Source organism: Rhincodon typus, chromosome 2, assembly GCF_021869965.1.
Source record: "Rhincodon typus isolate 14 chromosome 2, sRhiTyp1.1, whole genome shotgun sequence".
Taxonomy (NCBI): Eukaryota; Metazoa; Chordata; class Chondrichthyes; order Orectolobiformes; family Rhincodontidae; genus Rhincodon; species Rhincodon typus.
The window spans coordinates 141,296,977-141,322,233 of NC_063333.1; the positions used below are offsets into that span (position 1 = coordinate 141,296,977).

At 41.0% G+C, this 25,257-nt stretch overlaps 1 protein-coding gene across 6 annotated transcripts in view; it reads right to left on the minus strand.

The window, feature by feature from the left end:
* Positions 1 to 25,257, minus strand: part of trak1a (trafficking protein, kinesin binding 1a) — a 189,126-nt gene that overhangs the window by 52,725 nt on the left and 111,144 nt on the right. For 2 of the 6 annotated variants that reach the window (XM_020529710.2, XM_020529709.2), the window contains exon 1: positions 20,205 to 20,309. The exons of 3 other annotated variants lie outside the window; for them this stretch is intronic. In XM_020529710.2, the coding sequence (XP_020385299.1) occupies positions 20,205 to 20,268 (64 nt within the window). In that variant the 5' untranslated portion in view covers positions 20,269 to 20,309. Of the gene's footprint in view, positions 1 to 11,386; positions 11,838 to 20,204; positions 20,310 to 25,257 lie in introns of those variants that run through there. One more of the 6 variants, XM_020529708.2, reaches the window with a different exon arrangement.

The following is a 25,257-nucleotide window of genomic DNA, read 5'->3' on the forward strand; positions in this document are numbered from 1 at the left end:
TTTTATCAGTATATTAACACACTACAAAGTCGCTTGTGTAACTGTGGAATTGTCCTTCCCACTGAGCCAGGAAGCTTGGGTTCAGGGCCCACATGCTCCAGATGTAAGTAATAACATCTCTGAACATGTTGAAAATAAAAATACATATTTCTATTAACACAAGCAGAAACATGAGAATGCACAAACCTAAGTGCATGCATGTGCGCTCACAGGATGGATCTACCAGTCACAAACAAATTATCTCCAGCATTGACTGTGGACTTTGTACAAACTGAAACGTTTTGGGTGTGCCAGAAAACACGTTCACTGCTCCACAATAAAAATAAAATAATACATGACAAGCAAGCCACCATGTGTGTCTATAATTAAATGGCAGGGCCACCGACGTGACAATCTCTAGAGTTGGGCAAACTAAAATAAATGCTTTCTGAAATTCCACAATTCTCTACTCCAGATTCATGCAGTTCCATCACATCCACCAGTCGTGTCAGATCATGAAAACTAACAGCAACACTTCAAATCTGCATGCGAGTTGACCAGTTACAGCAGCCTCGAGACTAAATCCATAAAATCACTGTTACTGGGCCCGACAGTGCGAGAGACACAGCCTTACAAATATTTGAAATGGAAACATATAGCCAATTCGCTTTTTAAATTTACTCAACTTGGCTCTTGAACACTCCTACCATATGCAGAGTCAGTATATTGCAAGGAGTTTAAGGGACTAGCAGTAAAAGAACAAACATCTTAATTCCTACACTTCATTCCCTAATAAGTCAGTCGTAATACTGTCACTGTAACAACCTGTCACATTTCACATTAATTGCATTATTGGACATAGGGCCTGTACTGTATGTTGTGCTGAACTTTTACCCTAATCCTAAGGTGTATCTAACCTTCACCCTACCTTATACTATCATCCATATGCCTATCTAATAGCCGCTTAAATGCTCCTAATGAGGCCGACTCCACTACCCTCTCCAGCAATGCATTCCACGCCCCTACCACTGAGTAAAGAACCTACCTCTGACGTCTCCCCTATATCTACCTCCACTCACTTTAAAACTATGCTCCTTCGTAATAGCTACCTCCACCCTAGGAAAAAGTCTCTGGCTGTCCACTCTATCTATATCTCTGAGCATTTTGTACACCTCTATCAAGTCACCTCTCGTCCTTCGTCGTTCTAAAGAGAAAAGCCCTAGCTCTCTCAACCTTTCCTCGTAAGGCCTTCCCTCCATTCCAGGCAACATCCTGCTAAATATCCTCTGCACCTTTTCTAACGCTTCCACATCTTTCTTGTAATGAGGCAACCAGAACTGGACACAATACTCCAGATGTGGCCGAACCAGGGTTTTGTATAGCTGGAGCACAACATCACGGCTCTTGAACTCAATCCCTCTATTAATGAAAGCTAAATTACCAAATGCCTTCTTAACAACTCTATCCACCTGGGTGGCAGCTTTCAGGGAACTGTGGACATGAACCCCAAGATCCCTCTGCTCCTCCGCACTGCCAAGAATCTTTCCGTTAACCTTGTATTCTGCGTTCAAATTTGTCCTTCCAAAATGAATCACCTCACACTTTTCAGGACATTTGTTTCTTTGTCTATACTGCAAGCTGGATATTTCCAAAATCTAGAAAGGTGTTTTATGAACATGGTGGTATTACAGTACTAGAGGGAAGGAAGACTGAGCAGGTTTACAGCTTTGTGGGGGAAACCATGCTGCTGTGACAAATTATTAAAAACCCTCTTTCTGCATCTGAACTCAAACAAGATGCATCACATTGACATGTTGGGCTTAAGTATCCTGTTGAGCTGACATGTCTGGTGTGTGGGTGTAGAGAGTGAGCATGCTTTTCCCATGTACGTGTCTTAGTCTGTCTCCCTTTTACAGCCCACAATGCCAATTGGTAGCGAAACATAAGAAAGTGAGTCTCTGTCAGTACACAGCCACTCCATCGACAAGTCTTCAGCAACACGTCCGCCTAGGGACATGGAAATGGAGTGCATTCTGGCACAGACTAAAGCTTCAGAAATAGTCGGCAGAGGTTTGGACATCCCAATATGCAGTATGTGGGCCCATTGGGACATCAACACACTCCAGCACTCATGAACCTAGTTCCCAGCAATAAGCAGATAGTTCTTCTGACTTGTGGGCACCTCAGGAGAGCTAAAGAGGAGATTAAAAACCTTGAAAGAGGAGTAGTACACATTCATCCTGTAGGGGTAGAAATCAAAGGAGATGCATGGACAAGTATAGGCTTTACTGCAAGCAATTTGCTTGTAACTGATGTTAGAACGCCCTATCTCCAGAAACTGTTCAGAACAGATTCTTTCCATCAATAGGGACAGCTAACTTCATGAATATCTGTTATAATACTGTGCTTCACTAAAGATGTATGACCATTTCAACAAGCAACTTAACACTGCTCTCAGCAGAATCCTTAACGTACAACATTTTCACCAATGGGGTAAGGTTTCAATCTAAGTGTGGGCACTGACATGAGTCATGGAACAGTGACCAACACAGTTGAAAACACTAACTGGCTTGAAGCTTGCAACACTGTGATGGAACCCATCATTGAAGACAAGCAGACTAAGTAATTATAACAGGGACCCAAGTGAGAAAACTCTGAATGCACTACACTCATGCTCAAAGTAAAGTCCAACCAACTGCTAGGCAGTGTGACAATAACTACTGGTTGCAATTCTAAATAAATATCCAGATGTCCTTTGATACAGGAAATGTAAGGGACATAAATGAAAGAATCAAAAAGGGAGAAGGTCCATCAGCAAAGTAAATGGAAAAAAGAAATAAGGACCTGGGAAGCCATCAACCTCAGCATTAAACAGCTAGAGAACTGGATGGTTAACTACCTCAAGTTGTATCCTAGAAACAATAGTCTTCAAGGAAGCTCCAGACAGAATAGAAAGTCTGCCAGTAATGGTCAAACCCACCCGGAAGGAGATTAGCAGAGAAAGTGTCTCACCTGCCATGAGCAAAGTTGCAGGTGCTGATATTATACTGTCTGAACTCAAAGCATAGGAAGGCTGTGTTCCTGCTGAATCTGCACAAACCTTTGTCTGTTGGATGGGGTGGGGGTGGGGGAGAGGGGGGCTGCAGGATGTGTGGTTTGTGATGCAGAGTGGGGCCAACAGTGTGGGTTCAATTCCTGCACTGACCAAGGTTACCATGAAGCACTCTCCTTCTCAACCTCTCCCTTTGCCTGATGTGTGGTGCCCCTCTGGTTAAAGCACTACCAGTGATTTCTCTGTAATGAGAGCAGAGTCCTGTTGTCCAAGTGAACAATGGCGACCTTTTACTCGCACATCAACAATGATGAAAGCAGTTCATCTTTTCTCACCTGAAATCCAAGACACAGCTACGCCATGCTCTTGTTAGTGGATGGCTCTAAGCTGAAAATGCTGCACTGTTATCCCATACAGAGGAACACCTTCAGGAGCAAATGGACAGACTCTCACCTATCTATAAAAAGAGTTTGTCTTGACCATCAGAATCAAAAGATAAATGTCATGATCCAAAATGGTGCCTTACCACCATCAGTAATCGAGAATGTGATGCTGGAGGTTTTTGATAGCCTTACATATCTCGGTCCCACATTCAATGACATTACATCACTGTATACCCCACTGACAACAAGCAGTGGGCGGGGGTTATCATTGACCAGGAATTGAACTGAACCAGACCAGCCAAATAAATACCGTGACTACAAGTGCAATTCTGAGGGTAGGAACCCTGTGCTGAGTAACCCACATTCTGGCTCATCAAAGCTTGTCCACAATCCACAAGGCACAAAACCTCAAGTGTCAGAAGTACAATGGAATAGTCCGAACTTGTCTGGATGGGTGCAGCTCCAACAACACTCAAGAAGCTCAACACCATCCAGGACAAAGTAACCCATCTAATTAGCACCCCATCCACCACCTTCAACATTCACTCACTCTACCAGCAACATTCAGTAGCAGCAGTGTGTACCATATACAAGATGCACTGCAGTAGCTTAAAGGCTCTTTCGACTGCACCTTCCAAAGCAATGCATTCTACCACCTAGATAGAAAATGTCAGCAAACACATGGAAATATTGTCCCCCAAGCAAAAGCTCCATCTGATTTGGAAATATGCTATCGTTCCTTCACCATCGCTGGGTTGAAATTCCATTCCTAACAGCACTGTGGGTGCCCCTACAGCTCTACAAACTACAACAGTTCAAGGTGGCATCTCACCACCACCTTCAAGGGCAATTAGCAATGTGCACAAACGTTGACCCAGCCAGCGACAGCCACGTCCCATGACTGAAAGGGAAAGAAATCACCAGCAATCTGTCATTTGATGCTGAAATCAACTTACGCACTGCAGAGACTGCAGTTGTTTAGTACCAGCTGAATAAAGGAATAGCAGCAACCTGACTAAGAACCCCAAACTGCAAACCTACCAAGCTGGTGTCCTCAATGCACTCCTCCGCAGTCATGTGGCCAGTGTCAGGCAGAAGAAAAAGATGAACAGTTTCTGCCTCCACTGTTTCAGGCATATCTGTGAAATTTTGGCAGGACAGCACCACCAACTGAGGGTCCTTGTGCATGCTAATACCCAGTGATATTTACAGTGTCGCAGTTATGGTCACTGGGTATACCAGAGACCTCCTGTACAGCGAACTGAGCATCAGGTTGTGACTTACAACAGGCCCATACCACTGCTACAATGACTCCGATAGCCAAGATGTGAGGATGACAGACACCAACAAGCGGACGACAGTTGCTGACAGCTGTGACCTCTGGAGGTTGACTGTTTGGAAAGGGGCAAACAGAAATGAAAAACTCAGTACAGAATCCTGCACCATCTCAGCTCACTGACTTCCTTTACAATACATGCAGAGACTCCCATATCTGAGTGGGTGCCTGAGCCATAGAGTTGATGCTCAACAGTGGACTACCAAGGCACAAACCAACATTTTGAGACACAAGGCTATTATTCCATTATTCAAATAAATATTAGCCAATTAATATAAAAACATCTGCAGTGTTCTAATGTGTTGTGAACTCACTTAATACCCACACATGTACATTTAATGTCATTAACTTTGTTTTCATATCAGAAGAGTCTAGGATTGAGCAATTTTTTAAAAAAAGTTCTGTTCAGAAGCAAATTTAGCTTCTTCCCTAGGAGGAGATCAAGACAGTTTACAGAATAAGTCACCTCAGCAGAATAGTAGTTTGTTAAGCTTCTAAACCAAGAGTTTGTTGAGAAATCTGCAGATCATTAGAAAAAGAATGTTTAGGACAGAAGATTTGTGAAAAGATCATGTCAGCAGACTTGGAAAGGACTCAAAGTTGTCTCCGCAATCCATGGTAAAGAAATTTTAAGTTGACAGTTAATTAGAACAAAAAAAGAGTTGAGACAAGGGTATAATTTCTCTGGACTGGAGTCTCTGTAAGATAGCGTTGGGAAACAGGTTGTAATTTTGTTTTGCTGTGAGATCATTCTATCTTCTATATTTAGATTACTTGCTTGTTTTTCCCTTGTGTTGAAGAAAATCTGGCCTTAGGTCAATGTTTCTCAGTGACAAACCATGTTAACTCACTAAACAAAAAAATCTACCAAGCCAGGTTTCATTCTGGGATGACTTGTTCAGCAGTATCATCAGCTAGGATCATAATATGCTAAAGGATTTTACAAGCATTTAATCATAATAGTATGAAATACAACAAATATATTTAATTAGAATAAAAGTAGAAGTCTGAGCACATTAAATTCCTTCATTTATTTACATATAACCCAAAGGATAGGGATAGTTACTGAAACATATTACCATAGAAACATAGAAGATAGGAGCACGAGTAGAGTATTCCACCCCTCAAGCCTGTTCCACTATTCAACACAATCATGGCTGATCATTGAGCTCCCACCCTCCCCAAAATCCCTTCGGCCACAAGAGCTAGATCTACCTCCATCTTCAAAAAACAATGTTTCGGCCTCAACCACTTTGTGATAGTGAATTCCATAGGCTCACCACTCTCTGGGTGAAGGAATTTCTCATCTCAGTCCTAAAAGTTTACCCTTATCCCTAAACTATGACCCACTTCCTTCCTGCATCTAACCTATCTAGTCCCGTTAGAATCTGGTTAGATACCAAACCCCTCCAATTCTTCTAAACTCCAGTGGATACAATCCTAACTGACTCAATCTCTCCTCATAGGCTGATCCTGTCATCCCAGGAATCAGCCTGGTAAACCTTTGCTGCACTCCACTATAGCAACAGCTCTTCCTCAGATAAGGAGACCAAAACTACACACAATATTCCGGTGTGGCCTCACCAACACCCTGCATAAATGCAGCAAGACATCCTTGCTCCTGTACTTGAATCCTCTCATTATAAAAAAAGGCCAATACACAGTTTACCTTCTTTACTGTGTGCTGCACCTGTGTGCTTATTTTCAGCAATGGGTGCACAAGGACACCTAGGTCGCATTGAACATACCCCTCTCTCAACTTACAGCCATTCAAATAATAATCCACCTTCTTATCTTTGCTACCAAAGTGGAGAACCTCACACTTATCCACATCATACTGCATTACAGCTCAGCTTGTCCAAATCACACTGAAGCATCTCTGCATCCTCGTCATAGCTCACCCTTCCACTCGGCTTTGTGCTATCTGCAAATTTTGAAATACTACATTTAGTTCCCTCATCTAAATTATTAACATATTAACATGCATATAAAACATTAACATATATAATGATTAAAATACATTACTGGGGTCCCATTACCAATCCTTGCAGTACCCCATTAGTCACTGCCTGCCATTCAGAAAAATGGCCATTTATTCCTACTCTTAGTTTCCTGTCTGCTAACCAATTTTCTATCCATCTCAATATGCTACCTCCAATCCCATGCACTTTAATTTTACACATTATTCTAAATGGGATTTCAAAAGCCTTCCAAAATTCCAAATAAACCACATCTCCTGGCTTCCCCTGATCAACTCAACAGTTACATCCTCAAAGAATTCCAGTTGATTTGTCAAGCATGATTTTCCTTTTGTAAATCCATGCTGACTGTGTCTCATTCGACTGTTTTAAGTGCTCAGCTATAAAATTCTTGATAACGGACTCCAGCATATTCCCCTTTACCGAAGTCATACTTACTGGTGTATAATTCCGTTTTCTCTGTACCTCCCTTTTTAAAATAGTAGGGTTACATTAGCCACCCTACTATCTGTAGGATAGAGTTAACAGAATCTAGGAAGATGACCAATATATCCAATATTTCTAAGGCCACTTAAGTACTCTGGGATGTAGATTACCAGGCCCTGTGGATTTGTCAGCCTTTAATCCCATCAATTTCTTGACTAGTACAGATTTGGTTCAGTTCCTCCATCTCAATAAACCCTATGCTCCCTATCATTTCTGGTATGTTATCCATGTCCTCCTTTGTGAAGGCAGCAGTATGAATTTAGTTTGTTGGCCATTTCTTTGTTTCCCATTACAATCTATTCTTTATAAATGAGAAATAGGAAGTAACATTCTCCAAATAAAGTCCAACAATTGTACGGCATGATTACATTTTGAAGTCATTCTCAAAGCATATTACCTTCCTAACACAGCGGCTAATGTAATCAATTGTGGGCTGAAATTCTCTTCAACTTCCAATGCCCTACCCCATTTCCAACAGAAATTTCAACCTGCATCAAATTCTTGGGATCCAACAATGAAAAACATACAAACCTCCTCAGTACCTGAAAACAGATTAATTCAGTATCAACATTGATAGAAATCAAACATACCTCTTAGAAAATAGCTCATCCTCACACATTCATTTCAATGATACAGTTTCTCATCCTGCAATGTTGAAATTCTTAGCTCCATGCAGATGCTAAGTGAATAAATATTCATTTGAATGAAGTATAAATTAATGGGAGTGCACAACAGATATGCTCCTGTTTCTGAAACATTATTTACACCAGGGCATTTAGAAAGGCTTATTACAAACAAACAGAAACAACATGGTTTTGCAAAAGGGAAATCATATTTGACAATCTGCTACAGTTCTGAGGACATCACAGAATTGATAAAGGGGAGAGTGAATTTGGATTTTTTCAGGTTGGAAAGAACTGACTAGAGGAATGGTGCAAGGATCAATCCTAGGGCCTCGATTTACTATCTATATTAATGACTTGGACGAAGGGATGGAGTGCAATGCATCTAAATTTGCTGATGATACAAAAATAGGTGAGAGAGTATGTTATGATGAGGACATAAGTAATCTGCATGGGGATATATATAAATTGAATGAGTGGGCAAAAACTTGGCAGATGGAATTTAATGTAGGAAAGTGTGAGGTCATGTACTTTGGTATGAAGAATCAAAAGGCAGATTAAGTGGAGAGAAACTCCAAATAAAAAAAAAGGACAGTACAAAAGAATCTACATGTTTTTATGCATGAAACAAAATGTTAGCATGCAGGTGCAGCAAGTAATTAAGATGACAAATAGAATGTTAATAGAACAAAGAACATAGAACAGAACAGTACAGCACAGTACAGGCCCTTCGGCCCACAATGTTGTGCCAAATTTTTACCCTAATCCTAAGGTGTATCTAACCTTCACCCCTACCTTATACTATCATCCATATGCCTATCTAATAGCCGCTTAAATGCTCCTAATGAGGCCGACTCCACTACCCTCTCCAGCAATGCATTCCACGCCCCTACCACTGAGTAAAGAACCTACCTCTGACGTCTCCCCTATATCTACCTCCACTCACTTTAAAACTATGCTCCTTCATAAATGCTACCTCCACCCTAGGAAAAAGTCTCTGGCTGTCCACTCTGTCTATACTTCTGAGCATTTTGTACACCTCTATCAAGTCACTTCTCGTCCTTCGTCGTTCTAAAGAGAAAAGCCCTAGCTCTCTCAACCTTTCCTCGTAAGACCTTCCCTCCATTCCAGGCAATATCCTGCTAAATCTCCTCTGCAATCTTTCCAATGCTTCCACATCTTTCCTGTAATGAGGCGACCAGAACTGGACACAATACTCCAGATGTGGCTGAACCAGGCTTTTGTATAGCTGGAGCTGAACGTCACAGGTCCTGAACTCCATCTCTCTATTAATGAAAGCTAACACACCATATTTTTGTCCTTTATCGTTGGGGAGTTGAAGTTTAAAAACAGAGAAGACTTGTCACAACTGTACAGGGTGTTGGTGAGCCTGCACCTGGAATGCTGGAATTTTGGCCCCTGCATTTGAAGAAAGATACATTGGTGTTGGCAGCAATTCAAAAGGAGATTCACCATGCCGATTCCTAGAATGAAGTAGTTAACTTATCAAGAACAACTAACAGGTTAAGTCTTTATTCATTAGAGTTTAGCAGAATGAGGGGTGATCTTATTGAAACATACAATATTCTGACAGAGTCTGATAGGGTAGGTGTTGAGACAATGTTTCCTCTAGTGGGAGAATCTCAAATTAGGGGCATAATTACAGAATAAGGGGATATTCATTTAAAACTGAGATTCAAAGGAATTTCTTCTAGAGGAATTTCTTCACAAAAATCTGGAATTCTCTACCCTGAGACTAGTAGATGCTAGATCACGAAGTATTTAAGAGATGGATTGATTGATGAAATGTCAGGGAGTTGATAACTGTGCTGAGCAAACACAAAAGAAAGAGAGGAGAGGAGATCTGCAGTAGATCAACAACGACATTATTAAATGGCAGGGCAAGGGTGAAGGACTGAATGGCTTACTGCTGCTCCTATTTTTTGCATTCCTACGAAACAGAATGCATAATCATTTAGCTTTTTCTTAAAAAATAAGCAGCTCAAGACAGGCTCTGACAGCAGTGAAATTCCTCAACATCTAAGACAAAGAATCCTAACTACTTTTTTTTTTTGAAAACCTCACCCTCTGAACCACTGCTGCAATATACTTTGTTCTGTGTACTATCTGGGAAACAGTTGCCAAGTTTTCTGCCAGGCATAAATATGCCTGAATGGGAGGAGTAGGCCATTCAGCCCCTTGAGCCTGTGCCCCATTCAATAAGATAATCGAATGGACTTCCTAAATCCGAAACTTCAACCAAATAGAAGGACAGGGTAAGCAGGCACACAGGAAGGCCAGCTGCAGAGAGCTCTGCACTAAGTCACACTTTAAGCTTCCAATTCAGGACAAGGATGCCCTCATTGTCACTGGGATAAAATGCTGGGACTCTTGTCCCTCCTCCACCAGAACCCCCCAGTAAAACATCTTGGAGGGAAAAATCTATGCCACACAGAGTGGAACAGCTTAAGACAGTGGCTCACTGTCCCCTCCACTGTGGTAATCTGGGACAGGCAAATACCAGCTTTACCATTTAACACTCATACTCCACTAACACATAAAAAGGCCTTTATTTCCTTATATCAGAATTGCCAATTTCTCATTGGCACATCTCAAAAAAAAAAGTTAAATGAATACAAGATTGTCTGATTAAAAATATCAATATCATACATTCTTTTTATGTACTGTTAAAAGAAAGAATTAGGCAGAGTAAGCCATTCAGACCCCTTGAGCCTGTTCCACCATGTAACACAATCGTGGCTAATCTAATCTCAGCTCCATTCCACTCCACTTTCCAGCCCATTCTCCACCATCCTTCAAGCCAATCTACTCAGATCACATGTTGATATTTTATCTTTAATCAGAAAATGATAAATGCTTATCTGTTCCCTGGTTGAAAGCTGCAACCTTAAATTTTTCATAACCTTCTCTGAATGTTACTGGCGAAGGATCACAGCCCAAAGCAGATACTGCATCCACTTTGACAAACATATCTCAAACTGGTGGGCAGCTCAACACGTCATTTATTAATATTCCCTTATTAATGGGCCAAAAACCCACCACTTCAATATCCTTGATCTGGAAACACTTACGGCACTAAAAGTACTCAGAACATCACTCGTTAAGCACTGCTGCTTTAGGTGTTCAGACATGTATCCTACATGCTTCAAATAGTTACAAAAAAGCAGTTCTGAATATGAAGATAGCACTATTTGAGAGAAGACACCCTAAAAATAGAGAAAAGTGTCAAGGAACTATGCAGCACCATTGCAAGCCCTTTGGATAAATCATTTATTGATGCCAGACCTTAATCAAAGCTTGTGATTATTTTGTGGGGGTGGTGGTGGTGGTGGGAAGAGGAGAAGGGGGTGTGGGGAAAAGGTAGGGAGTATGCAAAAGGAAAACGTTAAAAAATTTCAAATAACTGCCAAAACCTGGTGGAGAAAAATGTAGTCTCATCATTTATCAGATAAAATTTGAGTCAACAAAAACAAAAATCCACAGGAAGTGATCTTACTGAAATAAGAAAATGAATAAAAACCTGGTACCTTCTTCCATTAGGATCCTTTGTTCGTTCTCAAAACTAAAGAGATCGCTGCTGCCATTCAGTTCACTTGCCAGACAGCTGTCACTCTCCAAGCATTTCTCAGGAGAGATTTCCAGTGCTTGAGACATGATCAGAATCGAAGACCAGCTAAAAGGGCTGATGGCATTGCCCAGAAACTGGTGCCATCCCTTTGCACTCTTGAGAAAGGAGTGCCCAGTTTAATGTTACATTTTCCTGACTTAACACAAAGACCATCTTCAAGACAGAATCCTCAAACTGTTGGGTGACCAGTTTGGCTACAGGACAGGTATAGTTAATCCATTGTTTCAAAACGAATTGAGGGACGGCTAGGAATCTGACATTACAATAAACATTTTCTGTAGCACATCGTTTCGGAACCTAAAAGGAACACCATCTTGAACAGAAATAATTTTGCCGGGTGACAAACCACGTTTTTCTATGTGCCATTTGATCTTGCGAAACACATTCTAGAATCCAAAACTCAAAGCATCACCCCTACAATCCAAGGTAAAATGGCACTATCCACATGCCATAGCAACCTCATAAGGAAGCATGTAAAAAGGGCTGTAAACAAGACCCACCCTACAAAAACACTAGCAGTAATTTTTATTTTCAATCATCTTTCTGTATTGGTGGCATGCGGAATTTTGGTTTGAAAAGACTTTTCAGAATAAATTCCTTAAATTGTCCGAGTAGATGACTTAATGTCAGTAAAATCAATTTAGCGCATGAAGGAATTTGCCTTTAAATGTCATGAGTCCGAGTCTATCACCAGTAGCATTTGCAAGCAACTGTGTAATCAGAGAAATTACTGCTGTCAGATAAAACCACTCCAGCTAGCTGACTGAGCAGGTACAACCGCAGCCTTGGGTTTATTGTTCTATCAATTTTTCAGCCACTCTCTACAAGAAAGCATTTGCACAATGAGAAAAGCCAGACAATGTCTCACTCTACAGCCATTTATTTTGCTTGAAGGGAGCAAAATGCTAATACACCATTCAGTAGGAAGTCGAGCTGAAATGTATGTAGTTTTGTAGTCTGATCACATCCATTTGGGGCCAAACGTTACCTGTAGAATTACCAGGTATTATACACCACAGTTTGGAAGGACCGACAGCCTAGGGGTCAAATCCTGCAAGATACCAGTTGGGATAAGAGTCATGGAAGGAATGAGTCACTACCGAGGACTGAGAGGAAGCATGGGTTGGGCAGGTAGACAACACTGCCTAAAGCTGCAATGGGTTCACAGACGTTGGAAGCGAGTTACAATTTAGAATGGCAAGTTCAGAGGCCAATTACATGACATGGGCTGATTGTAGAGAGTGCGTTTAATATTGATGCTATTTCAGTGGAAACTGATGCAGTTTGTTCTTTTCTACACATTAGCTCATGCGACATACACCACAAAGATGGGACTCTTGTTGAGACAAAAGTCTTGAAGTTTATTATGACACTAGCTGTTTACACAGCTACAACATCACAGATGTATGACCAGGACTACATTCAATGAATTTAGAAGAATGAGGGGATCTCTCAGAAATCTATAAAATTCTCACAGGACTCGACAGGGCAAACACCGAAAGGATTTTCCCAATGACCGGGGAGTTCAGAACAAGGCGTCACACTCTAAGGGCACTGTGGGGGCCATTTAGGACTCAGTTGAGAAGAAATGTCTTTACCCAGAGAATGGTGGACCTATGGAATTCTCTACCACAGAAAGTAATTGAGGTCAAAACATTGATTGTTTTCAAGAAAAAGTTATTAAATAGAGTTCTTAGAATTATAGGGACCAAAGAGTATGGGGCAAAAGTGGGGACAGGGGACCGAGTAGGACGATCAGCCAAAGGTGCTCATTTTGAATGGGGGAGCAGGCTTGAAGGGCCGAATGGCCTAATAAGTTTCCTATTTTCTATGTTTATGTTTACACAGAGCCTGGGTTCTGTGATTAATGACATTACTGTCCATTACACACACACACGCACTGTTGACTACCTGAACACACCACACTGACTCCATTACACCGAGTGCGAAAGCAGGTAATCTTTATACTAGGAGATCTGATAGAGGTCTGCAAACTCAATGGTGAATACAGGGAGAACCTGTTCCTGCTCTAAAAATAACAACGAAAGGGCATAGGTTTAAAGGGATGCACAAAAGCAGCAAGATTGAAGCAAGGAAAATCTTGTTCGCTTAGCAAATGGTTAGGGTCCAGAATTCACTGTCAACAAGTACGGTGGAGGAAGGTTCAATTGAGGCATTCAAGGGGGAGATTATTTGGATAAAAATGAAGTCTAAAGGGTCTGGCATTAGGCAATGGTGCAGATTTAGCAAGCCAGTACAGGTACAATGGGCCGAATGGCCTTTCTGTGCCACAACATTTGAGATTCTGTGATCACATCACATCGCATGATGTCCTTTAAAAAGGTACAAGCCTGGTTGGTCTAGAATCTGTCTCGTAGCATAACAGAATCAAAAAGCCAATTGCTTCATATCACTGGAGTGAAAAACAACTAAATCTGTAAATGTGGACACACTCCTGCATTGGGACAGCCTTTGCACTGAGCCAGAAGGACATAAACTGTTATTTGTTAGATAACCGCAAGAGAAAATGTTCAACTTGGAGCACTGAAACCACACAACTGTTTAAGAAGTTCTGATAAATACCAGAACAGAAAGAAACAAGATTCAGCCCCATTTTTGAAATAATTCTGTGCTAGTCAATACGCAGAATTTTTGCACAGCAGGAAAGTAGCCAAAAGGGCTAGTTTACTGAGGCAATGTACCTTTATTCCACCAAATCATCAGGAATTCACATTACTTTCATCTAATATCTGCCAAAGTGAACCTCTGAGAATTCCTGTTCAAACCAGAATTCTCAGTTGCAAAACAAATTCAAAATATTTAAACCTGCAACAGACGTCATAACAGAAATGCTGTCTCGATTCACACAGTTCAGTGCACAAAATGTTATACCAAATGTTTGAAGGACAGAAAAAAAAACAGTGGCATTGCGAATCAAGCACAAGCGTGACTCTGACTAAAACACAAAATTTGGTCACAATGGTCCCACCCAAGGATACATTTGAAAGTAATGTCCGTTAAATTTGAGCCATAAAGACATGACTAAATTACAATTTTGTGACTCATCTGCTTTGGGATAGAAATGATTGCATGGCTTTGTTTAAATTATCAGAACAAGGTTCATTCCTTTGTTCCTCACCATGGCCAACATTGTAAGTATCCAATACAAAAAAAAAATTACTGCAGGTGCTGGAAATCTAAAATAAAAAAGAAAATAATTTGCTAAGAATACTCAGGAGTTCTGGTGGATGTGTGGAACATAATAAGGAACAAGAGTAGGCCACTAAGCCCTACTCCACCATTCAATAGGATCGTGGCTGACCTGATTTTAACCTTAACTCCACATGCCTACATAACCCAGATAATCTTTCAGGCTCTTGAAATAAAGAATCCATCAATCTCTGCCTTAAAAATATTGAAACATTCTGCATCCAAGATTCTGAAATAGAGAGAAAGAGTTCAGAGGTCAGTGATCTTTGGGACGGATCTGAAGTACAGAGATGATGTAGAGATACAAAGGAGTACGTTTACGATTAGAGAGAGTGAAAAAAAGAGTGATTTCTTTTTTTTTTTTAAAAGAGCAGGGGAGTGAGACCACCAAAATCATTCTTGCAGAGTCAACATAGCCTCATCGAGGTGAAAACTTCCTCTGTATTGTAGCCATTTGGTGATTCTAGACTGTGAAGTGCAGAGAAGGTCCCCACTGTCAGCCATCTTCATCTCTTTCTGGATGTTGACATCATGAACCCATAACCCCTGGATTCTTTACCCCAGATTATGTTGCAATTGGGAAGGTTAGTGACAACATTAATGTGTACATATCCAACCTTCTCAACATATTGCACCACAAAGACAGAGTCCAAATCACTCCTCTGTGACATCCTTCTGATCACAATACATATTTGACACAGAGCCAACTTATGGCTGCAAAACACCATGCTTGGAGATCACAGCCAAACCCATAAGTAAACAAATGATTCAGAGTTAGATGTGTCTTAGATTAACTTTGGCTGGAACAACTCGCTGCTCAATGAGAAATAATCCTGTTAACGGCAGGCTCCCTGGCAACCCGAGAGATAAACATGAACAATACAAAGCCAGACTTGGAATTCAGAGGCTAATAACTACTTCTCAATTTATCCAAGTAACATTCACACCACACAAGTGCCAGGCAATGGCCATCTCCAATAAAGAGACAACCTAACCACTGGCCCTTGACATTCAATAGTGTCAATTCCCCACTATCAACATCCTGCACGTTACCATTGACCAGGTTTCACCATATAAATACAGTGATTACAAGAGCAGGTCAGAGGCTAGAAATACTGCAAACAACTTGCATCATGACTCTCCAAAGCTTGTCTAACAACTACAAAGGCACAAGTCAGTAGTGTAATGAATACTCCCACTTGCCTGGATGGGTGTAACTCCAACAACACTCGAGTAGCTTGATGCCATCCAGGACAAAGCAGTCTGCTTGCTTGGCGCCACATTCACTCCCTCCACTACTGGCCCTCAGTAGCAGCAGTTTGCACGATCTACAAGGTGTACTGCAGAAATTCACCAAAGATCCTTAGACTGCACCTTCTAACTTCATGATTGCTTCTGTCTAGTAGGACAAGGGCAGTAGATATTTGAAAATACCACCACCTTAAAGCTCTCCTCCAAGCCACTCACTATCCTGACTTGGAAATATTAGCATTGCTTCATGGGTGCTGGGTCAAAATCCTGGAAATACCTCCCTAATTGCATTGTGGAACCACAAACAGCACATGGATGGCAGCAGTTCGAGGCAGCAGCTCACCACCACCCTCCAGAGCAACTAGGGATGGGCAATAAATGCTGGCCAGCCAGCGACACCCATCTTCCACAAGTGAATAAAAAAAAACTGCTAGCACCAAACACTTATTCGTTCTGAAATCTGATTCAACTAACAAGGCCACCACTTCAAATGCTTTTTACATGTTTTATTTCAGGAGATACCTAAACATCTTGTAGCAATTTTCTACAAAAAAAGATTTCACATTCGCAAGTCAACTCGTCATTGGAACGCAGCCTGAAGAGATACCACCAGATATCAAGAACAATTGTTTAAACACTTTTGTTAGGAGACTGGAACCATCCAAGCGAGCATAATTCACACAAGCAAAGGTGTTCAGCACAAGTTCAGAACTTGTTACCATTTATGGTTTACAATTATGGAGCCTGTCAAATCCTGCAAGGCTAGTCTCAGTCACTAACCAAAACTGTTCACTACATTAGTAGATTAACTTGCCAATGGTACACTGCTACACCTCACTGGGATAATGTGCTGGAAGTCAAGACTTGCTATTTCCTAAGTCATCCATCACAAAAGTCAAAGATTTTATAAAAGTACATAAACTACCCCATTTTATCAGTCTCTTTAGACCCAGGTTAACAGAAAGCATGGACCAGTTTTCCATAGTTAACAAGAATTACTAATTATTTCTAAGAAGTACATTTATAGCTACAGGCAAACAATTATGAACTGTTGGCAAAACTCTAATAGTTCAAACTCTAAACCCCTTATAAAGCTCTCCCTAAACATAAAAGAAAAATGGTTGTCATATAGGAGGATGGACTGTGAAAGCATTTCAATGGTCCCTGTCCAGAAGGCTTGCTGAGAAAATCCTTCTGGCTTGAGGATCTGCTGCTCCTTGGTCTTCCCATTCCAAGTTCTTTCACTTGTTTGCAGGAAACACAGGGCAACTGGTTTACAATATCCTTGACTTGGTCAGAGCCACAGCTTACAACAACTGTTGAAAGGGGTAAACTGACTTTCAGGCTTGAATAGTACAGTGATTACTATTGCTGCCTCACAGTGCCAGGGACCCATGTTTAATTCCAGCCTTGGGCGACTGTGCAAACTCCACACAGAAAGACATTCTCCCCTGTGTCTGTGTGGGTTTCCTCTGGATACCCTGGTTTCCTCCCACAGTCCAAAGAAGTGCAGGTTAGGTGGATTGGCCATGGTAAACATGGGGTAAGGGGAATAAGGTGGTATGTTCTTTGGAGGTTCAGTGCAGACTTGATGAGCCAAACGGCCTTTTTCCGCATTGCAGGGATTCTACAATTCTGAGAAAACAGTTACTTCCTTTCTGGAGGTCCAATGGCTTCTGGCCAAACAAACATTCACACCCACGAGCTGTTCAGCTCACTGGGATCCAATTACAGTCACATAGAAGACCTTTCTAATTGGACAAATGGTTACCATTCCACAGACCATTAAGCTAGTCGTTCTTATGTACGAAGAGAGATTTGGCTGGCAACGAAAATCAGCTGTTAACCAAAAGGTTGGTGGTTCAGCCCACCCAGGAATGGTTTGTTCTTGGGGCGGCACGGTGGCTCAGTGGTTAGCACTGCTGCCACTCAGCGCCAGGGACCCGGGTTCAATTCCACCTTCGGGCGACTGTCTGTGTGGAGTTTGCATATTCTCCGTGTCTGCGTGGGTTTCCTCCGGGTGCTCCGGTTTCCTCCCACAGTCCAAAGATGTGCAGGCTAGGTGGATTGGCCATTCTAAATTGCCGAGAGTGTCCAGGGATGTATAGATCGGGTGGGTTATAGGGGGATGCGTCTGGGCAGGATGCTGTGTGGGGCGGTGTGGACTTGTTGGGCCAAAGGGCCTGTTTGCACACTGTAGGGATTCTATGATTCTAAATAGGAGTAGGCCATCTAGCCCCTCAGTACATAACCCATATCTCCAGCTTGTCTGTTCAAGCAGTGGGGGATGTTACTACAGACAAACTGTGTAAACATTACTTACAATAAGCATCAGATGACTTGCCTTTAAAAAGTGCAGTAATCCTTTTCACAATCTTTGGTTTTTAAAGCAGCTAACTTCCCATTTCAGCCCGCAGTCAAAAATATGAACAATAAGAAGACATGCTCATTATAATATGTACAAGGTAACTTTCACATTTTCCCAGCTGTAGCAATTGTATTGGACATTCACAACTGAAAGGTGTGATTGGATACATTAATCACCAATTTATCAGTTGATTGAGTCAACACAGGGAAATAATACAACCTCTACTACAGATGCGGCAAAAAGAGCTTTCATGGAAGCGATTCCTACATAGCCACATTTGAACCTCTTTACAATAAAAATATATTGGAGTCAAATAGTTAGGAATGTCTGTATAATTTAGTTACATTCAAATATAAAGCTGGAACAGACCATGTCAGAATGCACATTTTGAGGAGTTCAACTTATTTAATGATTAAAGTACTATATTGTAAGAACTCAGGTAAGCTCAAACAGACTTCCAAATCATTTTTAAATGATAAAGACATCATAGATGCATAGAAATTTACCAAACAGGAGGAAGCCAGTCAACCCTTTCCGTCTGTTCCAGCTGAGAAAACAGCCATCCACTTTATCCCATTTCCTAGCTTGGGAGGTTGCAACAGGGTTAGTGCATGTCCAAGCACTTTTTAAAAAATATACAAGTGCTGAGTTTCTGCTTCGACAACCTTTTCCAGTGGAGACTTCCAGATCTTTCTTCCCAACCCTAGTCCAAAATCCTTCAGCCAATGGCTGTTGATCTATTTCCCACATTTATTAACCTCTGCACAAAGGAGAGTAGGCTCATCTGACCCACTATCTCGGGCCTTTCTAATTTGGTAGACCTTGACTCAATCTCTCCTGATTCTCCTCAAAAGAAACCAACAGCAGCTATCCAACATACACCCACCGCACAACTAAATGAATCAGCATCAATCCTTTATCGTACCATTTATTGAAATATGACATTTGCTACCTTACTACCCTTGGATAACGTATCATGAGGAAACATTGCATCAGAACCAGGGAAGAATGACAGGAGGCATATCCATGACAATTATAGCTAGGTTCTGTAATTATACAACATATGCAGCAGCTGCTGAATATATTGCAAGAATAAAGCATGGAACAGAAATCACCAGATTCAATTACTCCATTTTGTAGCAATGGTCAATCATTTATCTATTGCTTGGATTACATATTTAATTCTGTGTGATCTTTCAATCACAGCAAAAAATTGCAACACTTGACATCTTATACCCACAGCTACAAGGTCCTAGCTCAAAATATTTGCTTAAGGCAAGACGTTTGTACTGAATTATATGGACATTATAGGCTGGAGCAAAAATATCCATCTCAAGTTCTGAAATGATTGACCTTAACTGCTTTTATTCACTTACATAACACTTTGTGGGTGTTTTACATGAAAATCAAGACAGAGGTGTAAGTAATTATTTTTCATGGAGGGTATGGAAGAACAGCATCTATTTTAAAGTATGTGCCTCCAATATCAAACATTATTCTGCATTTTTTAAATTTATTTCCAACCGCTCTCCATGACTGCAATTTCTCTCACAGGATATTGACCAAAAATTAGCATATGGGAAGTGTTTGACATGATGCTGAGAATGCAAGATGTCACAGTACTCCACACAAAATGCAGATAAACACATCATTATGAGGCTTGGCACAAACGCCAAAGATTCTTTCCACCCCATCCAAGCTGCTGATAATGAAGCATCTGTTAGTGCCTGACACTCTGCAAGGGGAGAAATGCTTTTCCCCCTTGCTTCTAGTGATGGCCTGACAGTGCTCACTCAGTTGCACAGACACTGGACGTCGATTGAACAAAGCTATGCGAGCTTAAATGCCTGACCAAATCAGCAATCAAACAAACCAGGGAAAACATTACCATCAGCACACTCTTCATAGTACCAGTCAAGCTCGTAATAGTCCTCCTTCACAAATCTCTGCATACTCAATGCCCTTCAAGAGAAGATTCAGCTACTTCACATGCTGAGGTCAAGAAAAACGCAGCCAGGACAGTCTTCCAGCCCCACACGGAAAGTGATTCAGGTGGTGATACAAGATGCAAAGTGAAAGACACATAGTCAAAAGATACACTAACGCAAGTAGAATAAAAAGGGAGATGCTCATACAGAATCTTAGGGAGGGAGGGGTGTGCAGAAAAAAAAATGCATCTGTCTGCCAGAAACTCAAATCACATGCTGTGCAGCAAATGGTTTTAATTGAAGAGCCTGGGTAGGCGTCTGAAAGGCATCCTATCATATAGCCTCAGTCTGCTGCATCCAGCCTACGTCAGAGACACACACCACTGCTAGGCAGTAACTGGAGAACAATCCATCTCTTTTGTAGCTGGTTGCCAGGGTGACATGCTCAAAGATGATGCAGGCCAATTCCCTACATCTTCCCAAGTCCTTTTTTTTTGCACATCTAGGGGCGAGTCAAGTACTAGAAAATTCGCTAGACATGTTAAAAGATAGATTTGTGAACCCTGAACCTTGCTGTTTAAATAAGGCATCAACATTGTGGATGGCTATAGAAAAGTGTGCAAGATAGATAGGTAATTCTCTCTCTTTTAAACAAAAATTGAAAAAAAACTCCAGATGCTGTAAATCAGAAATTGCTGGAAAAGCTCATCTAGGGACAGAAATCAGTGTTAATGTTTTGGGTCAAGTGACCCTTCCAGCAATTTATGTTTTTGTTTCTCTCTTTCTGTCTGACATGCAGATTTCAAGTCCTCATTGCTGACATCTATTGAGCAAAGTATTTTAAAGATTTCTTTTGCATTGCAGTTCAGTCCCAGACTCCTACCTGCAGTTGGCATTCCAGCCAGTTAGCCAGAACCACATCTTCGGTATCTCAAAATTGTCATGTACACAAGGATAGGCGCCCTTAGAGTATTCTCCCAAGGGAAGAAAGGGAATTGCATTCCTATTGTACTTCTCATGACATGGGATGTAAAGCATTTTGAAGCATACAATGAACATGTGAAGTGTGGTCACTGTTGTGATGTTGAAAATGCAGCAACTAATAGTGCTTAGCAAACTTGCACAAACAGAAATGTGGTGATGATCTGGTTTTGTGGCATTGATTGTGGGGAAAATATTGAACAAAAGGCACAGGATAAACCCTATGCTCTCCTCCAAATTGGTGCCATGGGTTAAGATCCACCCAAGCTGGCATTCAGGGTCTTGGTTTGACATCTCATCCAAAAGATGGCAGCTCTGCTGGTATATCTCTACACTGGAGGGGTCAGCAAGGATCTTTGAGCTAAGCCCTAGACTGGGAAATGAATATTTAATTGAATTCAAAGCCAGAAGGAAGAACCCAAATCTTTCAAATGTCATTCTGAATTTAGGTGGGTTGACAACCACATTAGGTACCATGTGTAAATCCGAGTGATAGACAGCTACTCCTTCAAGGGAGTCTACTTAAAGTTGGTCTGCACAAACATTCAAAACTTAGGCTATTAAAAAAAAAATCCATTCACATATAGGCCAGACCAGGTAAGGATTTCAGATTTCTTTCCCTTAAAAGGACGTTAGCTAACCAGATAGACTTTTATGAGAATCAACAATGGTTGTGTCGTCATTAAGCTAACTTTTTGTTCTAGAAATTAGTGAATTCAAATTTTACCATCTGCCATGGTGGGATTTGAACCCAGAACATTAGCCTGGTGGTTAGTCCAGTAACATTACCACCACATCCCAACCTCCACACAATTATGAGTATTTATATTGCAACCCAATCCATGGCATTAATATTTCTGTTCACATGTGACAGAAGGAAAATGTTAGAGGAAAGTAAACAAACAAACAAACGTCTTTAAAAGAGAACTAGATAACTAATAGAGAAGGTGCATCATCTCTTCTTTTCCAGTCAAACATGTTAGTGTTACGTTTATTGTATTGTTAAGGTTAAAGATAAAAGGGTGGAAAATATTAAGTATCTAGCTAATGCTTCGAAGATCTCTTCAGGGGCATGACCAATGTGGGGATTAAAAGGTCCAGGCAACAGGATATGGAGGGGATTCATTAATGTCCTTTAGGGAAGTAAACTACATGGTCTGACCGACAAAGTGATGGATTCTAGCCCAGCCAGTGATACCCACATCATGTGATACAATAAAAAGAACCAAATAAGTTTGTAGAACTTCAATCTAGAAGGTGGCAGGATATGAGACACATCTGTTGCAGTACCTCTACACTTTGGAAAGTTAGAGCTCAATCACTTGTCTTGGATCTCACACAGAAGCCCCAATATTTGCTATGGAAGGGCATCAACATACCACTGCAGGAGGCCTCATGGTAGGAACAGGTACAAGTAGGTTGGGGCCGGAGGAGCACTAAAAACTTTGACCCTAAGAACAGCCAGTTTCCTCTATTCAAAAACCCAAGTTAGAGGGCATTCCAGAGCAAGGCAATGCATATAATTCACAGTTAATAAATTCTGCAGAAAGAAACATCTGTCAACACAGCACCCTTTTTAGAAGCTGGCTATTGGGTTCAAACAGTGCATACTTCTAACTAGCAGTTCTACTTGATAATAGAGCAATTCCAGAGCACAATTCAAAGCTTCAAAACGAAACTAGGAAATCATGACTAACCCAGACTATTATGGAACCATAGCAATGCAAACTTTATAATTTAAGATACAAGTATCCACATTATTCGGGGTTTTTTTTAAAAAACCTACTTTACCTAGTGATTGCTCACAGAGACAATGGTGACCCTTGATATTTTGAGCTACAAGCAGCAATGTTGAGGCCAAAAGCAAATCAGCTTATGATTCCTATCATCAATTGCATCAATCGTGCCTGAATAGTCATTTTCCAAAATTCAAACCTAGGACAATTCAGAGGAATTCAACCTCCTCTAAGCCTAATTCACAACAGCCCTATGAAATGCATCACTATTATGGAACTACTTCCTTGTTCTTCAAAAGTTCTCTGCTCACATTCACACTTATCCACCTTTCCTCTCTTCAATCCAAGCCACAATGTCTGACCTCAGTTCAAGTTGCTGGTAGTCTTACACTTCTTCAATCATCCGTCCTTCCTCTCTTCACCTTTACTTCAAGCTGGTTACTTGTCCTGCTGTTCCAAAGGATACTCTTATCCCAGTTGATGATGTGGCAAGGAAGAGGAGGAAAGCAGACATCTCATCCACCCCTGATGCCTGGGCCAATACTTTTTGATATATTCTCCACAATCCAGTTTGTGCTGGTACTGAGGACAACGGAAAGAAAAGCCTTGGTCTAGTCCACCTATGACCAGAATGGATACTGTTATCCAATGACGTCCACACTTAGAGTGAACTTTAACAGATTTTGCTGAACATAACTATTTACTACAATGGTACGAGAGGACATCTTATCTGGATTGTTACAGACCTAAGCTCCAGTCACGTTCGACCTGATGTTACTATAACCTAACATACTACACACATGTTCAGTAGATATTCATAGACTAAATGTATAATTCCCTTAACTTCAGGACAATCAGCAATCTGGGATAGGAATAGAGCAAGAAAGAGAAGCAACTGCAAGGACAAGAGGAATTGGCTGGGCATAGACTTTTTTTTTGACTTGCCCTCACCTGTAAAAACCACATGGTACAAACAATTGCTACGGTCCAAAGAACATACAAGAATAACCTCAGGTGGCAAAGCTGGGTTTAGCACAATGTAGCAGGGCATTGATGTGCATGTCCAAACCCTGCTTCAGCTAGGACCTGCTTTGTTAAATCACAATGCTACAGATTCCAGTGGAAACAACAGTCTTGATTCCTCCTGGGAGTAGATGCTGCGGGGCCAATCTAAACATGCTCCAGACAACTTTTCCTTTAAAATTCTTAACTTGGTTATTGCTGCCCACGGGAAGGACTGAAGAAAGTTGCAGCACCACAGACAGATAAATCTGACAGTGGGTCAGATTTCACCAAAGAATGTACATCGCTGACCCACAGATTATGTACTTAACCCTAAAATGGAACTTGAGAGCTCAAATACTTGACTCAAGTGCATGATCAGCAAAGTCAAACTGATCCAAACACTTGCCAAATAAACTCCATCCCTACTTCAGTATTTGCCTAAGCATTACCAGTACCTATCAGCTAATTGCTAGAGCTGTTCCTGTTTATTGCTGTGTGTTGTGGTCTGCCCTTTTTGTTACTCATTAACTACAAAATAAATTTTCTGTTCAATCTAAGCCTATAATATAAATGGTGCCTAATTGGGGGTTATAATAGTGAGCGTCAACTTAATTCTTTCTTGTTGCTGTAATATTTAGGTAATATAATTTATTACATACACAAACTAGAGTTGCATGGGTGAGAGGATATTGGCATCATTTCTCTGACTGAGCTTTAAGAGCCTATTTGGTTTGCAATGGTACAATATCACCCATTGGTGAGTCTTAACAAGATGTAGGTTATTGCATTGATAGCAATTAAGGACAAATTAGATTAGCTGGCTTGACATTGTCAATAAGAAAATTGGGAGACAAAAAACACATCTGTCCCTTTGAAATCTAGAGCTATTGCCCTGAATTCCTCACCCAAGCTTGTATTAAGTTCCACCTGGTCTCAAACTTTAACCCTTGAAGAATCATTACCTCGTACAATAGGATCTACTGAAATTCAAAGAGTAGGGTGAAATTTCATCAAAAGTTTTCAATATCTTAAAAAGACAGTTTCGTCCCATATACTCTCTGGTGGTTGGTGAATCTGAACACAATCTAAAAATCAGAGTCAGGTTTTTAAGAGACAAAATACAAAACGCTTCTAAACAAATTAGATTCGATTCCACCCTTGGATGACTGTCTGTGTGGAGTTTGCACATTCTCCACGTGTCTGCTTGGGTTTCCTCCCACAGTCCAAAGATGTGCAGGTTAGGTGGATTGGCCATGCTAAATTGCCCGTGGTGTTCAGGGATGTGTAGATT